Raw genomic sequence first — 25,679 nt, forward strand, 5'->3', positions numbered from 1 at the left:
AGAGTTTCCTATTTTTCCCGTTGGACCTCCTTATATTATTTAGCAAAGATATTCTCCTGCAGAATGTTTGCCATTCAGATTTTGCATATCGTTTTTCTTCACTATACAAAAATATTTTTGCTAATGTCTCTATTTTTGTTGTTAACAGAGTATAGGAAGATGGTAGAAGCTCTGCAACCCTTCTAAAGGATGATCAATAAATGTGTCTGTAACCGATTTGGATTACATGTCTTTTTTAAGTGACACGTTTTGTGGCTTTTTGAGATAGACAATTATAAGAAACTTGAGAACATAAAGCTAAAAGGTAGGACCAGAAGAAATGGCGATAAAATTTGCTATTTTTTTGGTTCAAAATTCTCGTATCAAAATTTAAACAAATGGTTAAGTTAAACAAAATACAGCAAGTGTTATACAAGATAATCAAAAGATAAGCTAATAGAATGCCTTAACTAAGGCTCATTTCAAAGTGGTTAATTACCTATCGCAAAATCAATTAGTGAAAGCTTGACATTTGAATTTATCTATTTATATTTTTTGATTTATTACCTTTCTCTAAAATTTATGTCCCTTTTGTTTTTTTAAAAAAATCGTTCAAAACATTGTTTTTCATTATTCAAATTACCCGTTTCAGTTTACATATACTATATCTTGTCTTAATATCATAAATAGACTCGAATTTTTCTCAAAATTTAATTATTGTTTTTAAAGTATGTGTACTCAATTAGTAAATTGAATTACTTCAAAAACACTGGTAAAACATATATTCAAACAAATAATAAACTATTTTAGGTTGTAAAATTTTAATTGTATAATATTAGTATTTCCCATAAAAATTAGTTGGCCACTCTTTTAGGATGTTCTCAATATTTTGGTGTATATGTAGCATACCACAACTCGTACATGAAACGACCCGATCTATTTTTTTAATAATAAATAAATAATAATAAATAATAAATAATAACTAAATAATAACAATAATGAACTGAACTAGTGGTCTCATACCCACTAGCCACCTAACCACACACAACAACGGATATCATAACCAATACCATTAAACCAATAAACCAATAGTCCAATATTAATTCATAATAATCAACTAATAATCCAAAGCCACATGAATCAAAGAACCATTAACCTAAATTTTAGATAATTATTAATTTAAATACAGTAAATATATTTTCTAATAATATTTAGTCATTAAATAAATTAATTACAAGTTTTAATTAATTTAATTAAACAATGCTTAATAGATAAAAGGATATTTTGTCCATTTTCATTTTTCAATTTAGGGGGTGTTATTGGATTCTAATTTATAAATAATTTTGAAGACTTCAACAAAATTAGCAAAAGTTAATAAGTGACAGATTTTTAAAGATTGCTATAGAGTATTCTATAGTTCTGTTGATTAGTTTTCTAAAATTTTGTAAAATACTCCAAACAATCTCTATATTTTTGTGATACTTTCCATGACTTTATTGTATGAGGAAATTATATAAAATTATGAACCAATAATATAATAATTGAATTCATTAACAGACTTTTTGTTTTAACTGAATACCAAAAACTTTGAATGACTTTATAAAAGTCTGAATACAATAACCTAAATAATGATATATATATATATTTTCAGAAACATTTATGAAAATGCCATTGTGTTTTTTTTTGGAAATAATTACAAACGGTTCGGTTAATGGGGATCCGCGTATTATTTTCTGGACCCTTTTCCAAATAATTAAAACCCTAAAAGTTGTTTGCGACTCAATTCTACGGATCAAGCCGAAGAGGCGGCAGTGAAAAATCTCTTTATCGTGTTTTCATTGGAATAAGATCAACTCTCGAGTGATGAAACTAATCTCAATCCTAGAGGTAAATTTGATCTGCTAGGTTTTGCTTTGTTTTCTTTGATTCTAAACAATCGATATGATTCTAGGTTTGCTTTGTTTCTCAACTGACGTTGTTTGATCTGGTGGCTGGTAGGATAATACGGCGGCTTTGTGGTTCATATGGTTCTGACATTCTTCAGTGTCTTATCAGAATATGTGATTAAACTTATCTGCTTTTTTGGTACAGTTGGCTTGGATAGAGGAACAAACACAAGACTAGCCTTGATTTCTTTGTTGGGTCTCCCCGGTAAACTCATCTTAAATCCGTAAATTAATAATCCTTTTGTTATCAATTTATATTCTAGATTTGATGTAAATATGTATTTGTGAAAAGGTTGAATCTGAAATTTTTGTATGAAACATTAGTTTATGATCATTTATCTGAGCATGTTTTTTTTTGTTATGATGATTAGATCAGATGAAGCATCTCTGATATTGGTTAGGCTTCTCAAATGTTTCTTCTAATTCTTTTATTGTGCATCAGCAGATACGATATAGTTTTGAAGGATGGACAAGTTTCACAACCAAATTTGTCATCATAATCTCATTTGCGAGTTTCAAGCCAACCACAGGAGATTATTTGCACATTGCCAAACAGTTGCAGGTGAGTTATCTTTTTCGATTTCCACTACTCATTAATCAGTTTGGTTGGCTTAACCCCATCAATGACTTTTCCACTACTCATTAAACATGCTTTCTCCATATCAAGTGATGATATATTTTGCTTTCAAGGAACATGTTTATTCTCTTGATGAGAGAGGGATCTTCTTCAAAACATTGATTGTAAACAGATATCCTGATTGTGAGAAAGGGCTGAATGCTTCTACTGCTGCTGCCAATCTATCTAAAGAGAAGGTCAGTTGGTTTTCTTAGTTTATATACAAACTTCCAACATTGTTGTATTGGATCCGATGAGTTTGAATACTGAAATGCAGGACCAGATGTTAGGATTTTTTTTTTCTTTTTGTAGAACGTGATGGAAGTATCATAACATGTGATACATAATCATGGAAACGAAAAGAGTCAAAGCCTATAAAAAAAAATCTATATTTAACCTTTAATGTCCCAGCTGATGAAAAGCTGCTTGCGATGTAAGTTTATCTTTCTTCTCACTTTTGGGACCAACAGATAAAAGTGATATTATTTTTTAGTCATGATTTTTCTTTATGCTGAGGAACCCTTGAAGGAGATGATGTTATGTTACTTGACATACTTCAACAAGTCAGAGAGGTATCAAACATACCTCAAGTGTGTATTCGTCTAAATCCTCTGCTTCACCAGCTCTGATATTGATTAGGCATGGAGAAACACTATGGGAAATTGTTTATCTTTATTTCATTAGAGTCTAGCCATTTCAATCGTATGAGACTGCCTGCCTTAGTGACTAAAATATTGTCATCTTATTCCTTTTCGTTGTTACTTACATGTACCCCAATCTTTTTAAACCAATATCACAGCAAGAGTGTTAAGAATGGCAATAAATTTTGGTTTAGTTATCTGGGCTGGGCGGGTCACAGGCAGATAAGGATAAGAAGAAGACTAAGCATCAGTAAGAGACATGTCCAGTCGATGAGATTAAGAAGAAATAGAGAAGAAAGAAAGAAGAGATAATGTGTCGGTTTTAGTTTTTTTTTTTTGGGTAAATAACCTTTATCTTATGTACTTTTTTTAGTGTGTCTAAACATTGTCATTTTTCCTTTTTTTTTTAACCAATTTGGTTTCTCCATTATAATCTTCATTTGGCAATATATAATTTGGAAATTTATAATAAATTGTGTGATAAAAAGTGACAAATTTTCCCAGCAATTTTATAAAGGATGAATATTTTACCTATGAATTTACTCCACATTTTAAATTACGTATATAACTTAAACTTAAAAATAGTGATAAATTAATAAAAATTAATTCGTTAAATCAATATATTTTCTTGGTCTGAAATCTTTTTAATGGTTATGTTTAAGAATCGGTTAATTAATAACTCTATAAATGAACTCTATATATTATACACTTTTTAAAAAATCATGAATATGTTTTATACTAACCAGAAGTGAGAGATGCTCTATATAACATATTATATACACATTCTTTTAATCCATTAATTAAAAGTTTATAAAAGTAAACAATTAGTATAACTCATATAAAAAAAAATCAACATACTTTTATTTTCATTGCACACATAAACTATATATGCTAAATTGTTAGATTATTTTTATATGAAACTAACAAAAATAGGAAGCCAAATTATATTGTACTGATATTATTGAAAAACTACAATATAATTAAAATACTACTATCTCTACAATGAAAAAAAACACTTCTCGACGATGTAAATATTTAATGAACGGTATGATATTGTTCCTATCTTATAAAAAAATCCACAGTATACACCTAAAACAAAAAAATTGGATACTACATAATATATAGATGCAAAATACTGTACATTTAGAAAATACAAAAATTAGTTACATATATAGTTAATTTACTAAACAAAATACATTTTGCATTTTTTAAAATAAATTTTATTTCCGCGGTGTACCGCGGGTGAATATCTAGTTTTTTACAAATCACAAACTAATAACACAAAATTTTGATGTAATAACAAGAGTAACTACATAACATTTAAAGTTTTAAAAATCTATTCAAATCTTAAACCAATAACCCCACTTAAAATGTGTAGTTTTCAAATAATTGTAATATCGAGTGTAGTATATATGTCCCAAAAAAAACTGGAAAACCAAATCACAAAAATCATTATATCACAAGCATATTCTCCAAATCTAAAAATCTAAAAATCTGGTGTAACCCGAGATTATAACAGCACCTATGATCTGAGCTTTTTAATCATATATAAACCTAAATTCGACGATGAACCTCTCTATAGATTAGATATACACACCTCTTTTATTCACAAGCGCAATTCATCTCTCCAAAATTTCTCTGAGATCCATATATCCGGAGATGGAAATGACTTTTACAAGTCACGTTCCGGCTGGTGGTGGGTTTACAATTAACGTTAAACCAGTTGCCGGAAACGTACCACTGGCTGGTGGAGAGGGTAGCGGATTAAACGTTAATGTAGCTCAGGTTCATCCTCAGTCTGGTGGCGGTGGTGGCGGATTAAACGTTAATGTTCATCCTCCCGCTGGTGGCCTTGAACAAGTTAAGGATGAGATGAGCCCCTCAACGTAGAAACCCCTGACCCATCTTTGAAAATGGCTAACCCTAGAGTATTCTTTGATATGGGTATATGACCGTGGCCGGCAAACCGTTTGGTCGGATCGTGATGGAGTTATTCGCCCACACGACCCCTCGAACGGCGGAGAACTTCCGAGCCCTCTGTACTGACGAGAAAGGCATGGGGAAGCTTGGTAAGCCACTCCACTACAAGGGATCAATCATCCACAATCTGATCCCCGATCAAATGTTCTGTGGAGGAGATATCACTGCTGGTGGCGGAACCGGAGGGGAATCAATCTATGAGGAAAGATTTTTCGAGGATGAGAACTTCATCAATAGGCTAACAGGTCCAGGTATCCTCGCCATGGCTAACCGTGGTATGGACACCAACGAATCTCAGTTCATGATTTGCATGGACAGTACGTTTGACTACATTGATACGGAGCACGTCGTGTTTGGCCAAGTTGTTGATGGATTGGATGTGATCAAGAGCATTGGAAAGGAGGTCGGAGATTCTATCCGCGCGCGTTCCCTGCCCGTGATGATCGCCGACTGCGGTCAGATCTCATAGATATAACATTTTATCCTGTAACGTTGTTATGTTTTTGTTCTTCGTTAATTTGGTGTTTCCGTTTGAGTTTACATTGGCTCCCTTTGAATAGTATTAATGATATGCGTCGAAGCACAAAGAAAATGCCTTAAGAATTTCATTTCACAAACTGTGTCTTTGTATCACACAAAGTTTCTTGAGATTGCAATCATTCTAATCTAATCAATTATCATTGATATATATATGTTCTTAACCCTCCCGTGCTATGGCAGCGACAAAAATGATGAGTTTCTCTCGTGGACCCCGGCCAGCTCTTGTAGCCTTCGCTTGGCTTTTCACTTTCACCGCTACTTCGCTTTCCATGCATATCCAACCTTTATAATTTACAAGTTAACATAGACAATATGGTCGTCATTTTAATTTTTTTTTTGTGAACAACATTTTATCTAAAAGCCTCCAACATACTTCTGTTTTCACCAGTTCAATTAGCTGTTCGTCTCAGTTTCTAGTTCTATTAGTCGTATACTTGTAGTGGGATTAATTATCGGTCTTACTAGCCAATAAAATCCATTAAGTATTTGTAGTGCTGCAGAACCCACTAATCACAGTCTAAGAACAAAAAGCTTCTCATATTAACAACTAGATATTTTGCTGAAAATGGATATAATAAAAGCTTTCAAGATTACAATAAACTAGATATAAAAGAGAGTCAAACGGTGTGACAAAACTATATCTCTATGTCTAGACAATAATAAGTTACCACATACATTTTTCTGCCAAATATTTTACATATTCTTTATTTTTCAAGAATGTTTGTTTTTAGGGAAATTCTTATTTTTAATTCAAATTTTGGTTAATTTTATAAAAAAATCATGAATTTTATACGAAGTAATGTCTAAAAAATTGTGTGAATTTGTTTTAAAAATTAATGTTTTATAAAAGTTAACAGGGGGACCTCGTAAAAAATTAGAATCTATGTAAGTTATTATTAACAGACTTCATTAAATTTGATGCAGTAACTGTCTTATGATTTTATCCAAAATCCCGTAGTATTAAGAATTAAGATATGTGAAGTACTAATACATTAAACATAAAGAGATGCGTTTTTTCATGTACTACTATTTTTGTGAATAAAATAGAAGAATTTGACGGAAAAACATGTTGATAGATGTTATGTCTAGTAATTGATATTATTTCATTAGTAATTATTTAAATTGTTTGATTAATATATGGATACATGTCAATTTTTTTCAATTTTTCATATGAGTTAATAATAATAATGCAAGTGCCATTGAAAGGCTTAAGGTTAACTCCAGCCGTCCGATTTCATATACTAATAAGATCTCATATGAAAAAGTGGTATTGATAGGCTTAGGTTAACTCCAGCCGTCAGATAGGCTTAGGTTAACTATAGCCGTCAGATCTCTTCCCCCAATACACGAACATCAAAATTCTGAAAAAATATCTTCTCCCGCTCCTATCCCAAATTCAAATTTCGAATTTTGATTCGGTCAAACACCCAACCGTTGCAATTCTCTCTCTCTATATCTCTCTTCAATTCATTATACCTCTCACTCAAAATTCCCAATTTCAAAAAACAAAAAACAAAAAACGATACACAACACTCTCCTCTCTACTTTCGCGAAAACCCTAATTTCTAGATCTGTTTTCTCTACAAGCGCCTCTCTTCCGTTTCTAGATCTGAGGATCTACTCTCAAGTTTCTCCCTCAGAAACTCGCTACCATGGCTACCAAGCTCCCGCTTGAATCCAGCAACAACGCAAATGTCGCGAAACCTCGAGCCGCCGCGGCCGCCGGGAAGACGATCGAGGAAATGTACCAGAAGAAATCGCAGCTGGAACACATCCTTCTCCGTCCTGATACCTACATCGGATCGATTGAGAAACACACCCAATCGCTTTGGGTGTATGAGAATGAAGAGATGGTTTATCGTCCTGTTACCTACGTTCCTGGATTGTATAAGATCTTTGATGAGATTCTCGTGAACGCCGCTGATAACAAACAGAGAGATCCGTCGATGGATTCTGTTCAAGTTGTGATCGATGTTGAGCAGAATCTGATTAGTGTTTGTAACACTGGAGATGGAGTTCCTGTGGAGATTCATCAGGAAGAAGGTATCTATGTGCCTGAGATGATTTTTGGTCATTTGTTGACGAGTAGTAACTACGATGATAATGTGAAGAAGACCACTGGTGGAAGAAACGGTTATGGTGCTAAGCTTACTAATATCTTCTCTACTGAGTTCGTCATAGAGACTGCTGACGGGAAGAGACTCAAGAAGTATAAGCAGGTATTGATTCGTTTCTTGCTTCTGTGTTGTTGATTCGTTTAGGGACTGAAGTTTTACTGGTTGGTGTTTCATATCTCTGGCGTAATTGATTTGTTGAGTTTATGATTCGTTTAGGAAATTAACTTTTACTGGTGATGATTAGGTCTTTGAGAACAATATGGGGAAGAAGTCAGAACCAGTTATAACCAAGTGCAAGAAGAGTGAGAACTGGACGAAGGTTACATTCAAACCAGATTTGACGAAGTTTAACATGACTGAGTTGGAGAGCGATGTGGTTGCTTTAATGAGTAAACGAGTGTTTGATATTGCTGGATGTTTGGGGAAGTCTGTCAAAGTTGAGCTGAATGGCAAACGAATACCAGTCAATTCATTCACTGACTATGTGGATTTATACCTAAACGCGGCTAACAAAGCAAGGACTGAGCCTCTCCCAAGGTTTGTTCCTTTGATTTGCTGTTGCTCAGTTATAACAATTGTGTTTCTTGGAATGTATCTTTGATCTTTGGTGTTTTCTGTGATTAGGATGACTGAGAAAGTTAATGACAGATGGGAAATATGTGTTAGCTTAAGTGATGGACAGTTTCAGCAGGTGTGTATACATTTTGCTGTGTATTAGTATTACCTTTGTTTCGTATGAAGAATGAGTAAAGCCTTAACAACGTTTTCTGCTGCTATCAGGTCAGCTTCGTCAACTCCATAGCCACGATCAAGGGTGGTACTCATGTTGATTATGTGACGAGTCAGATCACAAACTATATTGTGGGTATTGTAAACAAAAAGAGTAAAACCGCTAACGTTAAGAGCCATAATGTGAAGAACCATCTGTGGGTGTTTGTCAATGCACTTATTGACAATCCTGCTTTTGATTCCCAAACAAAAGAAACTCTGACTCTTCGACAGAGCAGTTTCGGATCAAAATGTGAGCTTTCAAAAGATATTCTGAAGAAAGGTATGGTGTGCTTTACCTGTCTTTATTTTTTTGGATAAGTGATCTAACTGATTTTTAGAAGAGTGATGAATCCTTTTTTTGTTATGTAATGTTTGTTTTAGTGGAAAAATCTGGCGTAGTGGAGAATCTACTTTCATGGGCCGATTTCAAGCAGAGCAAAGACCTAAAAAAAAGTGATGGAGCCAAAACAGGGAGGGTTGTAGTTGAGAAGTTAGAGGATGCAAACGAAGCTGGAGGGAAGAACTCTAAAAACTGTACGTTGATTTTGACTGAAGGTGATTCAGCCAAAAGTCTAGCTGTAAGTAATTCTGATCTATTGTTTCTGCCACCTTTCATTTTTTATCACAACACTCCTAATACTCGTTATGGTCAGGTGGCGGGTCTATCTGAAGTGGGTCAAGACTATTATGGTGTGTTTCCGCTTCGAGGAAAGCTATTGAATGTTAGGGAAGCCAGCACCACTCAGATTACAAACAATAAGGAAATTGAGAACTTAAAAAAAATTCTTGGGCTAAAGCAACATATGAAGTACGAGAATGTTAACTCATTGAGATATGGCCATATGATGATCATGACTGATCAAGTATGTTTACAGTCTACTTCTTATCTTTACGCTCAGTGCAGTATTCTATATATATATATATATATGTTTTCTTGACGAAATCTCTCTCTCTCCACCTTGTTCAGGATCATGATGGTTCCCATATAAAGGGGCTCCTAATCAATTTTATCCACTCTTTCTGGCCGTCGTTACTCAAGGTTCCATCATTCATAGTTGAGTTTATAACACCCATTGTGAAGGTAAGTAGAAAGACTTTATCCTTCTTTCATAATTTTTTATAGCGCTTGATATAGTAGATAAAAGAATGCTAACAGCTGCCCTGAACATATCATACTCAGGCTAAGCACAAGAAGACTAAAAAAGTTTTGTCATTTTTCTCAATGCCTGAGTACGAAGACTGGAAAGAAAGTCTGAGGGGTAATGCAACCGGATGGACTATCAAATACTACAAGGTTTTCTTTCTGTTATAACTATTTAGAGACGAACTTTTTGTAAGCGCTCAAGTTCACTGCATACTAATTGTCCATATATCTTTCCAGGGGTTGGGTACAAGTGATAACGTGGAGGCGAAAGAGTACTTTAGTAATCTTAGTCTTCACAAAAAGGATTTTGTTTGGGAGGATGAACAAGATGGAGAAGCCATTGAACTTGCTTTCAGTAAAAAGAAGATTGAAGCCCGAAAAAATTGGCTTTCGAACTACGTGGTATGGAGGATTTGAGTTATCTTTTAAAATATCTGTTTTCTGCTTATTACATCTGCCTATTCTGATTTCCTCTATTCCATTCAGCCTGGCACTCATCTTGATCAGAGAGAACCGAAAGTTACATACAGTGACTTCGTGAACAAAGAACTGATCTTGTTCTCCATGGCGGATCTTCAACGGTCAATTCCCTCAATGGTTGATGGGCTCAAGCCCGGTCAGAGAAAGATACTTTTCTGTGCATTCAAGAAAAACTTAGTTAAAGAAATTAAGGTTGCCCAATTCGTTGGTTATGTATCGGAGAACTCAGCTTATCATCATGGCGAGCAGAGTCTTTCCAGCACTATCATAGGCATGGCACAGGATTATTTGGGCAGCAACAATATCAACTTACTTAAACCAAATGGCCAATTTGGTACACGAGCTTCGGTAAGGATAGCTAATAGACCAACTGTTCTCATTAATCTATGCTTGTGCTCATCATAGTGTACCCAATTGTAGGGTGGAAAAGATGCAGCTAGTGCAAGATACATTTTCACTGAACTCGCTCCTGCAACAAGGATCTTGTTTCCCAAGGATGATGATGTCCTACTTGATTACTTGAACGAAGATGGGCAAAAGATAGAGCCAACTTGGTAATTATTTCCCCTCCTTAATTGTTTGTTCTTTTCTCTTTTCAGACTAGTTAACTTAATATGTTAATCCTGGTTAGGTACATGCCCATAATTCCAACTGTACTTGTCAATGGCTCTGAAGGCATTGGAACTGGGTGGAGCACGTTCATACCGAACTACAACCCTAGAGAGATTGTTGCTAACATAAGGCGTCGACTCAATGGTGAAAGTATGGTTCCTATGGATCCTTGGTATAGAGGTTTTAAAGGAACTATTGAGAAAACTGCGTCCAAGGAAGGTGGTTGTACCTACACAATCACTGGTCTATATGAGGAAGTTGATGACACAACTATTAGCATTACGGAGCTGCCCATCAGAAGGTGGACTGATGATTATAAACAATTCTTGCTGTCATTAAAGACAGATAATGGTGCCCCCTTTCTCCAGGTAGAATGCATGCTTTAATTAGAAACTAAACTAGTATTTTTTTATGCCGCTTTCTGAGTCGTTCTTTTTTTCTGCAGGACGTCAGGTCATACAGTGACACTTCATCTGTGAGTTTTGACCTTAAATTGAGTGAAGAGAACATGCTGGAGGCTCGTCAAGAGGGCTTTCTTAAGAAATTCAAACTCACCACGACAATCTCTACAAGTAATATGCATCTCTTTGATAAAAAAGGTGTTATAAAGAAATATGCGTCTTCAGAACAAAGTAAGAAGATATCCAACTTGTTTTCATTCTGTTTTGTTTTTCTCCTTTAGAAGACATACTAATGTTACATCCCTATGTTGCAGTCCTTGAAGAGTTCTTTGACCTCAGGCATGAATACTATGAGAAGAGAAAGGTTTGAAAAAAACTATGATTCAGTCCTTTTAGAGGTTTTAGTCATCATGGTAATTGTTTTAACTGTTTTTCTGTTTTTCTGATGTATACAGGATACTATGCTGAGGAATCTGGAACTTGAGCTGCTGAAACTAGAAAACAAAGTGAAGTTCATTCTTGGAGTTGTCAGTGGAGAAATCATAGTGAATAACAGAAAAAAAGCTGATATTGTTGAGGACTTGAGACAGAGAGGGTTTACACCATTTCCGAGGAAGTTAATGCCTGTTGAAGCTGCAGTTGCTGGAGCAGTTGATGCAGCTGAAGAATCTGAAGAAAGCTCAGTGGATCCTGCAGATTCCGCAGACACTTATATACCCGGCTCAGAGTATGACTACCTATTGGCAATGGCTATAGGATCGTTGACTTTAGAGAAAGTCCAGGAGTTATTGTCAGACAGAGATAAAATGATTGAAACAGTTGAAGACTTGAAAAAACACACGCCGAGATCCCTCTGGCTCAGAGACCTGGACTCTCTTGACAAGGAGCTAGATGTAAGGATTCACAAAGCTATCCCTTATATAACGCTTAATATTTAATATGTCACTGATATATCTTGTTCCTCATATTGCAGAAACTTGATAAGGCCGATGCTAAAGCCCAAATAGAGAGAAAGGTAGCACTGGAAAAAATCAGGGCCAGTTCTGGAGCAGTAAAGGCTAAAAAACAGGCGCCAAAGAAACCGGTAGCAAAGAAGACCACAAAGAAAGCCAGTGAATCCGAAACAACAGAGGCTTCCTATTCAGCAATGGACACTGGTTAGTTTCCTCGTACTCCAGCGTTTTCATTGCGTTTTGTTTTCTTGGTTGGATCTAATATACGTTGGAAACTTTTTTGATTGTATAAGATAACAACGTAGCAGAAGTGGTGAAGCCAAAAGGTAGACAAGGAGGAGCCAAAAAGAAGGCCCCAGCTGCAAAGGTGATTATTGCTTATAGTTAATTGATAGGTTGAATTGAATGACAGTAGAATCTGAAAATACTTGAGCTGTTCGGTTTTTGTTTTGCAGGAGGTTCAGGAGGATGAAATGTTGGATCTAGCACAACGGCTTGCTCAATACAATTTTGGCTCAGCAGCTGCGGATTCAAGCAGTAAGCTGATAAACAGTTTTGACAAAGAAGCATTGATCTAACACAACCCATTATTGTATGTAATTTGGGTCCTAAAGTTAAGTCTTGTCTTTCTTGTGGTTTTATCAACAGAAGCAACTGAAACATCGAAAGCAATTGACGTGGACGATGATGATGATGATGACGTGGTAGTTGAGGTAGCTGCACCAGCAAAGAAAGGAGGAAGAAAACCGGCGGCAAGTAAAGCCGCAAAACCACCAGCAGCTCCGAGGAAAAGAGGGAAGCAGGCGGTTGCTTCAACAGAGGTTGCGGCGATTGGTGTGTCTCCGGAGAAGAAAGTGAGGAAGATGAGATCGTCTCCGTTTAACAAGAAGAGTAGTTCAGTGATGAGCAGGTTGGCTAACAAGGAAGAGGAGAGCAGCGAGAATGTGGCTGGAAACTCATCGTCGGAGAAATCTGAAGATGTTGCTGTGAAATCGAGGCCTCAGAGAGCTAGTAGGAGGAGAATGACGTATGTGTTGAGTGATTCAGAGAGTGAATCTGCGAATGATTCTGAGTTTGATGACATTGAAGACGATGAAGATGATGAGTGATTAGAGTGAGAGAACTAACTCGGTTCTTGATATGATTCAAAGTTTCTCGGTTTCTCGCTCTCGTCTTCTTTTAGATTTGGTATTATTCTAATGAAACATGAAAGACATGTATCTCTCTAACGTTTGCCACAAAACTCTAGATTGTTTAAGAGTTTGGTCTTATCAAATCATTCTCTTTTGGTTGGTTAAAGTAGATACAGTTGCATATGGATCTTTTTGGTTTAGCATATATAAGCAGGTTTGTACATATATCCAATTTTGGTCATTCTTTAGGAGCCATAGCAGAATTTGGATAATTTTAGTTACATACAACTTACAAAAGGGGTGTAGAGGCAAAAAAGTTACACAATGCGGATAAACATGTTGACATACATTAGAAGGTAACTTAGACCAGCAGAAGTTAGTTATAGGACAAAAACAAGTTTGGCATCTCTATGTCGAGTATTAAATTTTTTTATTCTTCCATAAGCAGCAGCAAGCTCCATCGTCGGACTGTGGCAGAAAATGCCAAAGTAATACAACAAAGAGTTGCTGACGACAAAACCAAGAACAACATTAAGGAGATCTAAACGAAAAAACCGCAGAAACTCTCCCGGATACGTTAAGTTGTGGATGGTTCTTGGTATACTTCTGGGAGGATTCATTGGAATGGAGTTCACGGGTTCGCTGCAGCCCTGCAGCATTTTGAACCTGAAGGTAGTCGAAGTGAAAAAACTCAAATGGAGACAGGTTAAGGATGTAAAATCGGCAAGCACGTTGAAATTACCTTTTACGTAAAATCTTCCTATGACTCCAGAATCATCCTTTTCTCCTCCATCTGATTTTAAAGTTTAAACGTGTGAAAAAGGGTGTATAGAAGAAACTAAGCAGATATATGGTAGAGCTCTAATCTTTTTCTATTAAAACCGGAAATGAACAAATCTCTGCTTTGCACAAAAAAAAGAACAAATCTCTGCACAATATAAAGCAACAAGAAGACAAGCAGTGGCATGCAAAGAAAGTATCAGAGTGCAGTATATGTATTTTTCATGTTAAGTCTTAACCACTACGAAATTACTCATGTTTTGCCTTAGCAATTAGCATGCCTCGGAGAAGTAGTTTAGTGCTTTCTACCACATTAGGTCTAATTTATCAGGCCAAGCAAGATGAAATTTTTGTTGAGATATATTTATATGTTCATTCACACAAACTTCTTCTCCTAGAAAATAAAATCGCAAACCTTAATCTTCTCGTCATCATTCGCATTCCATATTTCCACTGAGCTGCTAGATGGTTGATTCTCTTTTGACTTCTCCACATCCTATAAATAAGAATCACACAACTCTCAAAACAAAGCTTTTTCTATTCCAGCAAAAAGACATTTACCAGGAATTACAAGGCAATAATAATAATCTATTCAATCCATTAACCTGAGATGACATCGAATCCAGTGTCGATAAAAGACCTTCACTGTTCCTTTCCAGCGGACTAGAATCTGTCGAGTTCGTTAAAGAACACGCATGACGAGAATATGGATACAATGCTTCTCCATTAAAAAAAATACAACTATTTCATTTTATGATAAACATACCTGAATTTGCATCTCCATCGTCAACTTTCTCATCATCTGAGTGGGGTTTCTCTTTCACAGATTTTGATCCTGAGTGCCTTTTCTTGATCTTATGATCTTTTTCTGAACTAACAGGAGATAATGATCTATCGCCCCGTCTTTTTTCACCTCCAGGAGATGATGACCGCAATCTTTCATGACGTTTTGACCTTCTTTCTCTTGAACTCTTCTTCTTCTCTATTGATCTTGACCTGGAGTGCCGCTTATGTCTTGATCTTTTTTCATCAGAATATCCCGGGGATGACCTAATATCTCTCCCTTTCTTACCCTCAGTTGATGGTGACCTCGACCGTCTTCCACTCCGACGCTTGGACTTTTTGTCCCTGCTCCGAGTCTCCTTGTTATAACTTCGCTTATCTTCGACTGATTTCGACCTGGACCTCCTTCGACGTGATCCTGTGTTTCTGTCTTCATCCAGCTTACTTTTCCCAACAGACCTGTTTTTCGTTTCCGATGATCTAGACCTGGACCTGGACCTTCCCCTCCTCTCTTTCATATCATAGTTCTCATCTAAAGATTTTGACCTGCGCCTACTGGGACGGAGATTCAGATCATCCTCGTTTTGAGCAACATCAACATTCTCATGAGAACCATTGTCGTTTTCCAATGATCTGGACCTAGTCCTCCCTCTGTGTTTCTGTTTAGTTTCATCAGAATTTCGAGATGCGTCTCTGGTTTTACTCCTACCTTCACGAGATCTTGACCTCGACCGCTTTTTGTGATGTTTCAATTCTTCATCTCTAGCCCCATCCTTCATATCTGCAGTATCTTCCGCTGATCTAGATCTTGAACGTGTTCTACGTTTTAGTTTGTTTTCTTCCTTACGTCGCCTCGGTGATCGTGAACCAGCACGAGATGATTTCTTATCTCTACGTGATGAGCTATCGCGTCCATGTCTTGACAGCTCTGAATCTTCTTTTCCAGATTTTCTCTTTTTGGGACTTACACTCCTACTTCTCCTTATACTGGAAGAATGGTGTTCATCTGATCTACCGTATCTCCTACTTTCAAAAATTTCCCTAGAATCTCTATATGACCGCCTTCTCCCCTCATAAGTTGATCGCCGGTGATATCTTAATGGTGATCTCGATCTATGGCTTCTTGGGCGACGAAAAGGTGGTGAATAGGACGGAGATCTCCGCCTTCGCCTGTAACTAATTGGTGACTTTGACTTCGATCTCGACCTCACAGGAGAGTTAGATGGTGACCTGCACAAGAGAGGTGACTATCAGTTCAAGCTTTCAAAAAATGACAACGTTATCAAAAAAGAGGAAGGAGCAGGCCATAGGTAATGGAGAGAAACATCTATAAATTTGTATTGGAAGCCCACCTAGACTTACGATGAGCTTCTTTTTCATCATTTCCAACTCCATCAGGTCTCAGTTTCCTACTTATCTCTGCAGCTCTAGCTGCTGCAAGCTCGGTGGCAGACTTCATGGTGGCAGCTCTATTTGCTGCCTGCTGAGTGGCCACGGCTTGTTGCATTAGTATAGCCTGTTGGAATTGCATCTGCTGCATCGCGACGGCCTGTTGCATCATCATTGGTAGTGAGGACGAAGAATTATTTGAAGATGGTTTCTGAGGAAGTGATTTTGCAATCTCAACATTCAATGGTCTACCAAAGACTTCCGTATTGTTTAATGCCAAAGCAGCTGTTGCTTCTTCCGAATTTGAGTATTCTATGTAGGCAAGGTTCTTTGAAACAGTTATACTACAGTCAACTACTGTGCCACAGAAGCTAAATAGCTGCCTAAGTTGTTCAGTTGTAAGCGATGGACTTAGGTTGCTAACTTGGAGAAATTTCTTCAATGAATCCCCCTTCTCTCCTTTTTCTGGAGAACCTAAATCAGAAGCTACTTTAACTCATGAGTATATCACAAATGAAAAGAAAACTAGATAAATCTAATGGGAAATTCAACTTGAGACCCATAGATAAATATGGAGAGACTAGCAACGAAAGGCACAATACTTAAAGATCCCTTGTTTGATTGAGCCTGTGCTTGCATCTGAGAAGCATGAGCTTGAAGGGCTTGTGCGGCAACAATGGCCTGCGCAGCAGCCATTGCTGCAGCAGAAGGAGCCATAGGCACCTGACTTAGGTTACCCATACTTGTCGTTGCAGCTATAGCAGTCATCAGCAAATTCTGAGGAGGGTGGTTTAACTTGCACATAGTAGCGTTCACACATCTACCATTAAGATACTCCCGACAGACTTCCCCAAGGGAAGCTCCAACTCCAGGCAAAATAGCACCACCTGAAGGACCAGAGGAAATGCCTGGAACCATTCCCAACAACCCCGGGAAAGCACCCGAAACAGAACCTGTGTAATTTGGCATGTTTGGCATGGTTTGATTTATAAGATTCGAGTATGAAGCTGGAGCAGAACCCATCAGTCCAGTGGAAGAAGACCCTGTTTCAGAATTTCACAAAGTCAAGAACTTTACCAATCAAACAAAGTTTCTATATACATAAAGAGAGTCTTGATCGTATTGATTTACCTTGGCTAAAGAAGACAGGAAAGGGACTTCCCATGATGGCACTCCCATTGCATTCAATATTAACCATATAGTTTCCTCTCTTAGGCACAACATAAGTAACAGCATAACTCCCATCTCCAACATCTTTAACCACTCCTTGTTGATCAGTACCACCAACACCAACACCAGGAGACACTTTAACTCTAATCAAAGCTCCACCATTAGGAACCTTCCTTCCATCTGAATCCTTTGTGACAACAACAAATGTACAAGGCACACAAGCCGTTCCACCACCAACCCCAGCACCAGAAGCTGTGGACTTGCTAGGATCCACAGGACCAATTGGTTTCCTCGACAAGTAATCAGATTCATCATCATCATCCGAATCACTATCAGATTCCTGATGTACCACGGAAGACGGTGCAACAGCTTCAATCAAATGTGTGGTTTGGTCTACACCTCTGAATGTAGCTTCAAAGGCTGCTTTCGCCGCAGCGTCTTTCTCACCTTCGTCTTTGATTTTCGCATCTTCCGCATGTTTCATCCAATAGGGCTTACCAGCAGCAGCGGCTGAACCACGATCTGAAGCCATCAAAACCAAAAAGTACCAATTTTTTTTTTTTTGTTCTTCAATCTCAGATGAGAGCTAAATCCCCAATTCGGGAATTACAATCGACAAGAAGCAGAGCCTAAGATTCCATCACCGAACAACTAAAAATAGCAGCAGAACGGTGAAATCGAAGGTTGAATTTGCAGTTTTAGGGTTTCTGAGAAATCTAAGAAGACGAAGGAAGAAGAAGAAGAGAAAGGTCGAATCTTTTTTTTATCTAAACTAACATTAACTTACTTCGCTATATTTGCAACTTTGGTCCTCATATATGTCAAACTTACATATTTGATCGCATACTTTCAAAATTACACGTGAATTTAATACGTAAAAGTTCAGAATATGCTGAGGAAGTTTATGATAGATGGGAGGTTTGCATGTAACTAACAGATAAGAATTGTTTGCATGTATCTAACAGATAAGAATTGTTTGCATGTAACTAACAGATAAGATTTTTTATAATTCCAAAAGTTGCAGATTACACAAACCAAGACAACAACAATAAGCTAGGTGGTTCTTCTTGGTACTTTCACTTTTGGGAGGATTCATTGGACTGGAGTTCTTCACGGGTTTGTTGCACAAGTATTTTCTCAATAGCATCCATGAAGCCTGATAAGTTTTGCCGGGTCTGTAAATCCAACGAATTCGCTAGTTCCTGACGAGTATAACAACAGACAAAGTGTTAAACCTTAGCAAAACCAAAAGCACTTACACCTACAATGTTGCAAACTGTATTTGGTCTTAGGCCAGTGGCTTCATCATGTTATTACTATCTTAAATGTTCGATTTTGAAGAGATTAAATAAGACTGACAACAATGACCAGGGGAAGGAACTAATAACACCCCATCATTATTTTTACCAACAGAGAAGACCTTTGCTTATAATGGAACTGTAAAATCGAGAAGAAAGTGTTTGAGTTTGGAGAAACAATGTCTTACCTCAACTTTGCAGATGAGGCTCAGAGAAATTCCCTTTGACTGATTGTCCGAGCTCTTGAGAGAAGCAAGCTTCAATGGGGTATTCAGCATTGGCCAACCATCAGAGACCTTTAAAAATGCATCAATACCTCCAGCTATATAAGCCACTATTGTTTCATCTTTGTCGTAGTATTCGAAGGTGCGCCTGTCATAGGATCATAGAACATGCAGTCAATTGGCTTGCTCAGACAACCCAATGACATGATTTAGCTACGAAAGCTAAATTCAGCTCTTAAGTTACTGAAAGGGAAGGCTCACCTGATTGTTTTCGAACTCGTCACAATATATTTTCTCAAAGTGGTTGAAATAATTCTATCTTGCACTTTGGCGACAACCCACTGGACTGAAGATCTTGTGTCTAGCACTGCAGAGTGTAACCTTACCTGCCTGCAGTTTTAAGGTATGTTATGACACACTCCGTAAGATTAAACAAAATGTAACTTTGGTAATTGAGATACAGTTTCAGATTGATAAGTAATACAAATTTCAGGACATAAAGAAGCTAGAGCACAGACCTGAAAGAATCAGCAGCCTTGATGATGTCTCCTATGTATATATCATTTGGAATCATCTGAGAGAGAAAGTAGATTTCAATTTTATTCACAAAAAGGAACAGGAATCAACAAACAGATACATTTATGTAGATCCATGCAAAACTAAAACATAACAGTCAGCAGTGAAAGAACGGAGAGTGTTGTTACCTCCAATTTTGTTATCTCTGTAGTTTTATCCTTCAGGTATATTAGCAATTCATGTATCAATTCAGATGGCTCAGTAGTGTGTTCAAATTTGTGCTGTCCAGGCAAGCCGTCTAGTTCTGGAATATATGTTCGCAGTTGGAGCCTAATAAAGTTTCCATCAAACTCGAGCACCTTCAAGCCTGTCAATGCGTCCTCAACTTGTTCTGCAGCATCAAACCTGAAGGTAGAAGAAGTGAAGAACTCTAATGAAGACAGGGTAAGGATGTAAATCTGAAAGCACATTTAAATTACCTTTTACGTATAGAATCCAGATCTTCCAATGACTTAAGAATCATCTTTTTCTCCTCCATCTGATTTTCGAGTTCAAAGATCTGAAAAAACATGTGGAAAAGGGTGTATATAAACTAAGAAGATAGGATCTTTTTGCCTCAGCGTGCTCGGGAAAATTAGTTTAGTACACTCTACCACATTAGCTCTAATCGATCAGGCAAATCAAGAGTTGGAATAACTGAAAGATATAATTGTGAATAGATGAAATTTTGTTGAGATATATAAATGTTTCACACACACACAAGCTTCTTCTCCTAAAAAAACCAATAAAATACCACACCTTAAACTTGTCATCATCATTCACTTCACATACTTCCATTGAGCTGCTAGATGGTGGATTCTCTTTTGACTTGTCCACATCCTAAAATGAGAATCACATAACCCTCAAAAATAAGAATCACATAACTCTTACTGAGGAATTACAATGAAACTATGTATTCAATCCAGTAACCTGTGATGACATAGAATCCAGAGACAATAAAAGACCTTCAAGATCCCTTTCCAGCCTACTAGAATCTAACAAATCCATAAAAGAAAACTCAATATTGTAAAAAAAAACGTAGGACATAGATACCAATATGCTTTCTTAAACATGAAATAAGCAGAAGAAAACTAAAAATAATACCTTCAGCATGAGACCTAGAAAGACGTTCAATCTCTTCAGAAACTTTGGCACTTTCAGCCTCCACAGAATGAAGCTCCTTTCTCAAATACTCCAAGTAAGCATCTGTGAGATTCATATAACATTTACTAAATTAAACCTCCACTCAAGTCTTAAACCACCAGTTACTAAATTCTCACTAAGAAAGCTGTAGAAAGGGTTCAAAGCAAATAGCAAACCTGAATCTTCAACATCCAATAAATCAACATGGCCGTAATCTTCAAAAATCTCATTCACGTTCTTCTACACAAATCCCATAAACATGTGAAAAATTTAGCCATCTATTGAGATACTTAATTAGACCACAAAAATCCAAGTTTCTCGCAATTACTTGAAACTGAAGAACAAAATCTTGGACCAGAGTCTCGGAATCGGATTCTCCAGGTTCGTCTCTGCAGTTACGGTGAATGAACTCGAGCTCATTCACGCGGCTGAGAGAAAACGAAACAAAATAGATGAACAAGCAAACACAAAAACCAAGGACTCGAGAGAGACGAGAAAGAAAAAAAAAACCTGCGAATCGCTTGGAGATCGAGAGATCCGTCGTGGGTATCTTCTTCCATTGAAGAAAGCTTCAGCCTTGATGATGAATTTTGGCGCTTACTGTTCCTGAAGAGTGTGTCTGTGTAGCGGTGAAGTTGAAAGCAGAGAAGACGATTTCAATTTTCAAATGGGAAAGGTTAAAGAGAAAACATAACCTTGTAAAATCACCTCTAGATTTATACTTTTATTCGACATTCAACCCCTAAATTATATTTTAAGTAAAATTAGACCCTCAGAATTGGAGCTAACTACAATTCCGGTTTAATTTATGATGGTCAAGTATTGGACCGGTTGGTTTGTTCGTTTTAAGTCTTTAGAGATGTTCTGTTTAGAGATTTAGCTTTTGAAGTACAGTACTACTTTTGATTTATATTATTATGTACATAGTGTATATGAATCAGACAGATTTCAATACTCCAGAACAAATTATTTTTTGTTATAACCAAATTTTTCTTATATGGTTGGACTTACTTACGAATTTTTATAATAAAGTGTCTTAGATCAACTAGTGCCCAAAATTCAGTTTGCGTTTAATATAATTTCTTTTTCCAGTTTAAATAGTTGATTTTTACTTATAACCAATTGAATTATTACACATTATATATATATACTTTTTGAAAACAAGCAATCGACTTATACTTAGCTAATTAACATATTTTATTATATAAAGTTAGGTTTTGAAAGTTAGTCATTATCAGAATCTTCACACGTGCCAAGTTATTAATCTGAGATTTTGACAGGAAAGATTTGAGATGATGATAAAAAACATAAAATTGTTTGAAACAATATTAATACTATAAAAAGATGATTATAAAAATTACAAAAATTGAACAGTCTTCTAAAAAATAATTATAAAGAGATTATATATTTCGTAAAATTCAATTGTAACATTATTGATTTTTAATTTTTAATTTTAAGTTATTAATTCAACAAAAAAATAGAAAAAAGATTAAGGAAAATGTACAATTAATTCTTAAATTCTAAAAATGTAAATACTCACTTCTATATAAACATAGATCGTCTCACATTTTTCATCTAACAAAATAATTTATTCAAAAATACTACTTTAAACTTTGTTATATTGGTAAAGAAGCTTTAATGCGAAGGTAAATTTTTCTTATTTTTTTAAACCAAAACTTTCTCCTACTTTCTCCTTTTTTCAGTTTGGAATAGGTGTATGTTGACCCAAAAAATGTAAGATTAATATATGCATCTTCTTTTTCTAATACTATATTTGAAATTTTATTGTAGTATTTTTAGATTGTTTTATTTAAGTTATATTTTCATATATTACCGTGCTTATAATTTTCTATTATTTCTTTAATTAAGTCAAATTAATTTTTTCTAATCAACTTTGATTGGTTGGTCATAGAACTTTTTTTATGCAAACATAAATGTTACCATTCATTCAATCCCAAAGGGAGATAAAGATTAGAACCTTATGAATCTAATGTTGGATAAAATTGGCTAATCAAACACAAGCTTACACCAAACATAGATAGATAGATTGGAAATAAAAATGCTCGGTTTTAAATAATTTCATTGAATAAAAACTTTGAGAACAAGAATGTAGTTGGGGCATTCAAAAATGTAAAAATTAAAGTCTTACCCCCCATACCGTTTAATTAAGTCGATGAAAGACTTTTAGAATTTGGCCATTTTTTTCCTGCGTCGCAGAGTTTGTGTAATGGGATGCAGAGTTTGTGTTTTAGAAAGAAAAAAAAACTAATTGAAATCAATGGATTTTAGATTCTCGGCTGTGGGGGTTTACTTGTTTATATATAAAGAAAGGGAGAAAGGTAGAAGACGATAATTTACTTTTATTTGTATACTTTCGTTACGCCTTTTAGGTTTTGTTTTATAGTTTCCTTTTTCTAATCCAATTTGCTAATTAGTAGTCCTGTTAAGTCTTGCTTACACTATATATATATATATATATATATATATATATATATATATATATATATATATATATACTTATTTCTCTCGGCTTTTGCTTTTATAATTATAACCCAAAACTCTATAATTTCACTGATTCTTAATTCAATGTTCCTTACCCTCTCAAGCTAGTGATACCTAACGCTGCTGAGGTGCTCTAAGATAATATATTTATGAAATAAATCCTCATTTTAAAAACAAATTATTACTTTTAATCTATACTAGTATTTTTGAAGTACATTTATGTAATAAATTCTTATTTTCAAAAGAATATCATTACTTTTAATCTATACTAGCATTTTGAATCACATTTATAAAATAAATCCTCATTTTCAAAACTACGTCATTAATTTTAATCTATCCTAGTATTTTTGAAGTACATTTATGAAATAAATTCTCAATTTCAAAAGAATGTCATTAATTTTGATCCGTACTAGTATTTTTGAAGTATATTTATGAAATAAATCCTCATTTTCAAAAGATGTCATTACTTTTAAAGTTTTAATATATAATAGTGTTTTTGAAGTACATTTATGAAATAAATTCTCATTTTCAAAAGAAAGTCATTACTTCTAATCTATACTAGTATTTTTGAAGTACATTTATGTAAAAAATCCTCATTTTCAAAAGAATGTCATTGTTTTTAATATATACTAGTATTTTGAATCACATTTATGAAATAAATCCTCATTTTAAAAAGAAAGTCATTAATTTTAATCTATACTAGTATTTTTGAAGTACATTTATAAAATAAATCCTCATTTCCAAAAGAATGTCATTATTTTTAATATACTAGTATTTTTGAAGTACATTTATGAAATAAATCCTCATTTTCAAAAGAATGTCATTACTTTTAATTTGTACTAGTATTTTGAATCACATTTATGAAATAAATTCTCATTTTCAAAAGAATGTCATTATTGTTAATCTATACTAGTATTTGTGAAGTACATTTATGAAATAAATCCTCATTTTCAAAAGAATGTCATTAATTTTAATCTATACTAGTATTTTTGAAATACATTTATGAAATAATTAATCATTTTCAAAAGAATTTCATTACTTTCAATCTCTATTAGTATTTTACTAGTTTTTTTAAGGATATTTATTAAACAAATCTTTAGTTTCAAAGGAATTACAAAGAATGTCATTACTTAATCTTTATTAATATTTTTAAAATACACTAGTGCGGGTTTATATATATATATATATATATATATACATTTATTGCAATACCTTCTTTGCTTCTTTATATTTTCACATTTGAAAGATTAAAAATTATATATTAACAAACAAAATTAATATTTTTGTGAGGAGCCAAAGAATACTAAATCATCTTATTCTAAAGTTATTTTTGTAGACGAAAACTATTAGCATATTTTTTTTGGAAGTAAAATAATCATACCATTTGCACATATGATTGGTAGATAAAAACATTTAAACATCCCACAATTCTTGTTTAAAACTTAGGTATTTAGATATATTTGTATTTAATACCATTGGACTCTCAAATTCTCTTTTCTCAAAAAGATTTTCATGCAGGTTGGTTAATTCTTTAATGGTTATAATTAAGATAAACAACTTTTTTCCTGCTAGCTATTTGATTTCTTGAATATAACTCTAGGATTTAATTTAATTTCATTCTTGTTTTCTCTTTGTATTTCCTCAACCAACATTATATCATTGATTTAACTATCATAAAATTTTCATAAAATTTTCTAAGGAAAAACTTTCATAAAATTTTCTACAATATTAACCAAATTCTCAGTCATTGTTGCAACCCTTCAAATTGTTGACAAAATTTTAACGCCTAAACCATATGTTCATATCTTCATGGTTTACCCTAAGAGAACGAAGCTTATCTTTGATTTTACTTTTAATACATTTTTATCTTTTGGTGATGCATCTACTTACTAAAAAATACATCAACATATTCTAAGCCTCTCTAGATTTTTTATATAAATATTGAAATTGTTTGTGATATGAAAAATAAGAAAAAAACATAGAAGATGTTTCAAATTCCTCTTTAATTTTAAATATATTTGTTTTTAATTTAGGTCCTTTTAAATTGGGTTGACAGGTGTCACTCTCTCCACTGTTGATGTATCACTCATATGGAGAGAGTTGAGCAACTTTCATAGTATAGATTTATGAAATAAATCCTTATTTTCAAAAGAAAGTCATTACTTTTAATATGTACTAGTATCTTTGAAGTACATTTATGAAAAATAATTTCATTACTTTTAATCTATACTAGTATTTTTTAAGGTCATTTATTAATTAAATCTTCATTTTTACAAAGAATGTTGTTACTTAATCTTTACTAGTATTTTTGAAATATATGAAATAAATACTCATTTTCAAAAGAAGGTCTTTACCACCTTATCAACGTCATCTAGTCAATGTTTGATAGTGACCATCATGTTCTCAATTGAGCTTCTCGTGGATGAATTGTCGACAAATCTTGACCTCACATGTGGTAAATTGCTTTCTAGCTCTTGCCTGAAAGCTCTCTTGGATATTTTGTCGATCTCTTTTAAATTTCT

General features: G+C 34.7%; 4 protein-coding genes and 1 long non-coding RNA gene across 37 annotated transcripts; 3 read left to right on the forward strand and 2 right to left on the reverse strand.

Annotated features, from left to right (window-relative positions):
- Nucleotides 1-1,644: 1,644 nt before the first annotated feature.
- On the forward strand, nt 1,645-3,048 carry LOC104788912 (uncharacterized). Of its 4 annotated transcripts, none has more exons than XR_015561161.1 (5): nt 1,645-1,866; nt 2,071-2,130; nt 2,371-2,487; nt 2,616-2,738; nt 2,854-3,048. It is a non-coding gene; the product is annotated as an uncharacterized LOC104788912 (long non-coding RNA). The 4 variants fall into 4 exon arrangements; XR_015561162.1 differs by having other exon boundaries at nt 1,647-1,866; nt 2,675-2,738; nt 2,819-3,048; XR_002032772.2 differs by having other exon boundaries at nt 1,647-1,866; nt 2,675-2,738.
- Nucleotides 3,049-4,841: 1,793 nt separating this feature from the next.
- LOC104707249 (peptidyl-prolyl cis-trans isomerase CYP19-1-like) lies at nt 4,842-5,631 on the forward strand. 4 transcript variants are annotated; one of them, XM_087509003.1, is made up of 2 exons: nt 4,842-4,925; nt 4,980-5,631. In XM_087509003.1, the coding sequence occupies exon 2, from the start codon at nt 5,131-5,133 to the stop codon at nt 5,629-5,631; it is 501 nt and encodes a 166-aa protein (XP_087365129.1). In that variant the 5' UTR covers nt 4,842-4,925; nt 4,980-5,130. The 4 variants fall into 4 exon arrangements, with proteins under 4 accessions (XP_087365129.1, XP_087365139.1, XP_087365140.1 ...); XM_087509013.1 differs by having other exon boundaries at nt 4,869-5,031; nt 5,073-5,631; XM_087509014.1 differs by having other exon boundaries at nt 4,869-5,006; nt 5,110-5,631.
- A 1,415-nt stretch (nt 5,632-7,046) lies between these two features.
- On the forward strand, nt 7,047-13,479 carry LOC104788922 (DNA topoisomerase 2). Its single transcript, XM_010514692.3, has 19 exons — nt 7,047-7,921; nt 8,064-8,356; nt 8,444-8,510; nt 8,600-8,870; nt 8,972-9,168; nt 9,244-9,453; nt 9,558-9,671; nt 9,771-9,884; nt 9,972-10,136; nt 10,221-10,562; nt 10,635-10,768; nt 10,846-11,194; nt 11,272-11,458; nt 11,542-11,591; nt 11,683-12,120; nt 12,201-12,384; nt 12,474-12,547; nt 12,636-12,717; nt 12,829-13,479. The coding sequence occupies exons 1-19, from the start codon at nt 7,355-7,357 to the stop codon at nt 13,287-13,289; spliced, it is 4,299 nt and encodes a 1,432-aa protein (XP_010512994.2). The 5' UTR covers nt 7,047-7,354; the 3' UTR covers nt 13,290-13,479.
- Nucleotides 13,480-13,576: 97 nt separating this feature from the next.
- Nucleotides 13,577-18,302, reverse strand: LOC104707255 (uncharacterized). 24 transcript variants are annotated; one of them, XM_087457182.1, is made up of 9 exons: nt 17,397-18,172; nt 16,868-17,308; nt 16,518-16,739; nt 16,229-16,425; nt 14,860-16,106; nt 14,699-14,763; nt 14,509-14,589; nt 14,056-14,106; nt 13,577-13,963 (listed from the first exon to the last, which is right to left on the reverse strand). In XM_087457182.1, exons 4-8 carry the CDS (start codon nt 16,414-16,416, stop codon nt 14,074-14,076), a joined length of 1,614 nt encoding a protein of 537 aa, XP_087313308.1. In that variant the 5' UTR covers nt 16,417-16,425; nt 16,518-16,739; nt 16,868-17,308; nt 17,397-18,172; the 3' UTR covers nt 13,577-13,963; nt 14,056-14,073. The 24 variants fall into 24 exon arrangements, 17 of the variants coding, with proteins under 17 accessions (XP_087313308.1, XP_087313300.1, XP_087313309.1 ...); XM_087457174.1 differs by having other exon boundaries at nt 13,577-13,979; XM_087457183.1 differs by having other exon boundaries at nt 16,518-16,730; nt 17,397-18,161.
- A 52-nt stretch (nt 18,303-18,354) lies between these two features.
- On the reverse strand, nt 18,355-21,353 carry LOC104788945 (uncharacterized). 4 transcript variants are annotated; one of them, XM_010514707.3, is made up of 12 exons: nt 21,166-21,353; nt 20,984-21,083; nt 20,832-20,895; nt 20,617-20,718; nt 20,443-20,507; nt 20,272-20,352; nt 19,953-20,032; nt 19,662-19,878; nt 19,476-19,531; nt 19,219-19,347; nt 18,922-19,105; nt 18,355-18,637 (listed from the first exon to the last, which is right to left on the reverse strand). In XM_010514707.3, exons 1-12 carry the CDS (start codon nt 21,213-21,215, stop codon nt 18,512-18,514), a joined length of 1,254 nt encoding a protein of 417 aa, XP_010513009.1. In that variant the 5' UTR covers nt 21,216-21,353; the 3' UTR covers nt 18,355-18,511. The 4 variants fall into 4 exon arrangements, with proteins under 4 accessions (XP_010513009.1, XP_010513014.1, XP_087313332.1 ...); XM_010514712.3 differs by having other exon boundaries at nt 20,832-20,892; nt 21,166-21,329; XM_087457206.1 differs by lacking the exons at nt 20,443-20,507; nt 20,617-20,718 and having other exon boundaries at nt 21,166-21,307.
- Between the last annotated feature and the right edge of the window lie 4,326 nt (nt 21,354-25,679).

Source organism: Camelina sativa, chromosome 1, assembly GCF_030686135.1.
Source record: "Camelina sativa cultivar CO46 ecotype springtype chromosome 1, ASM3068613v1".
Taxonomy (NCBI): domain Eukaryota; kingdom Viridiplantae; phylum Streptophyta; class Magnoliopsida; order Brassicales; family Brassicaceae; genus Camelina; species Camelina sativa.

Bases quoted from the DNA above. Each gene is read 5' to 3' on its own strand.
- LOC104788922 (XM_010514692.3), top strand. From the start codon at position 7,355: ATGGCTACCAAGCTCCCGCTTGAATCCAGCAACAACGCAAATGTCGCG. The intron at 7,922-8,063 runs GTATTGATTCGT...GGTGATGATTAG, and splicing joins GACTCAAGAAGTATAAGCAG to GTCTTTGAGAACAATATGGG. The intron at 11,459-11,541 runs GTAAGAAGATAT...CCTATGTTGCAG, and splicing joins ATATGCGTCTTCAGAACAAA to TCCTTGAAGAGTTCTTTGAC.
- LOC104707249 (XM_087509003.1), top strand. From the start codon at position 5,131: ATGACCGTGGCCGGCAAACCGTTTGGTCGGATCGTGATGGAGTTATTC.
- LOC104707255 (XM_087457115.1), bottom strand. From the start codon at position 17,967: ATGGCTTCAGATCGTGGTTCAGCCGCTGCTGCTGGTAAGCCCTATTGG. The intron at 16,752-16,867 runs GTATTGTGCCTT...GAGTTAAAGTAG, and splicing joins ATCAAACAAGGGATCTTTAA to CTTCTGATTTAGGTTCTCCA. The intron at 14,590-14,698 runs GTTAATGGATTG...TCTTATTTATAG, and splicing joins TGGATTCGATGTCATCTCAG to GATGTGGAGAAGTCAAAAGA.
- LOC104788945 (XM_010514707.3), bottom strand. From the start codon at position 21,215: ATGGAAGAAGATACCCACGACGGATCTCTCGATCTCCAAGCGATTCGC. The intron at 20,353-20,442 runs GTTACTGGATTG...TTCTCATTTTAG, and splicing joins TGGATTCTATGTCATCACAG to GATGTGGACAAGTCAAAAGA. The intron at 19,879-19,952 runs GTAATTTAAATG...TTCTACCTTCAG, and splicing joins CTGGATTCTATACGTAAAAG to GTTTGATGCTGCAGAACAAG.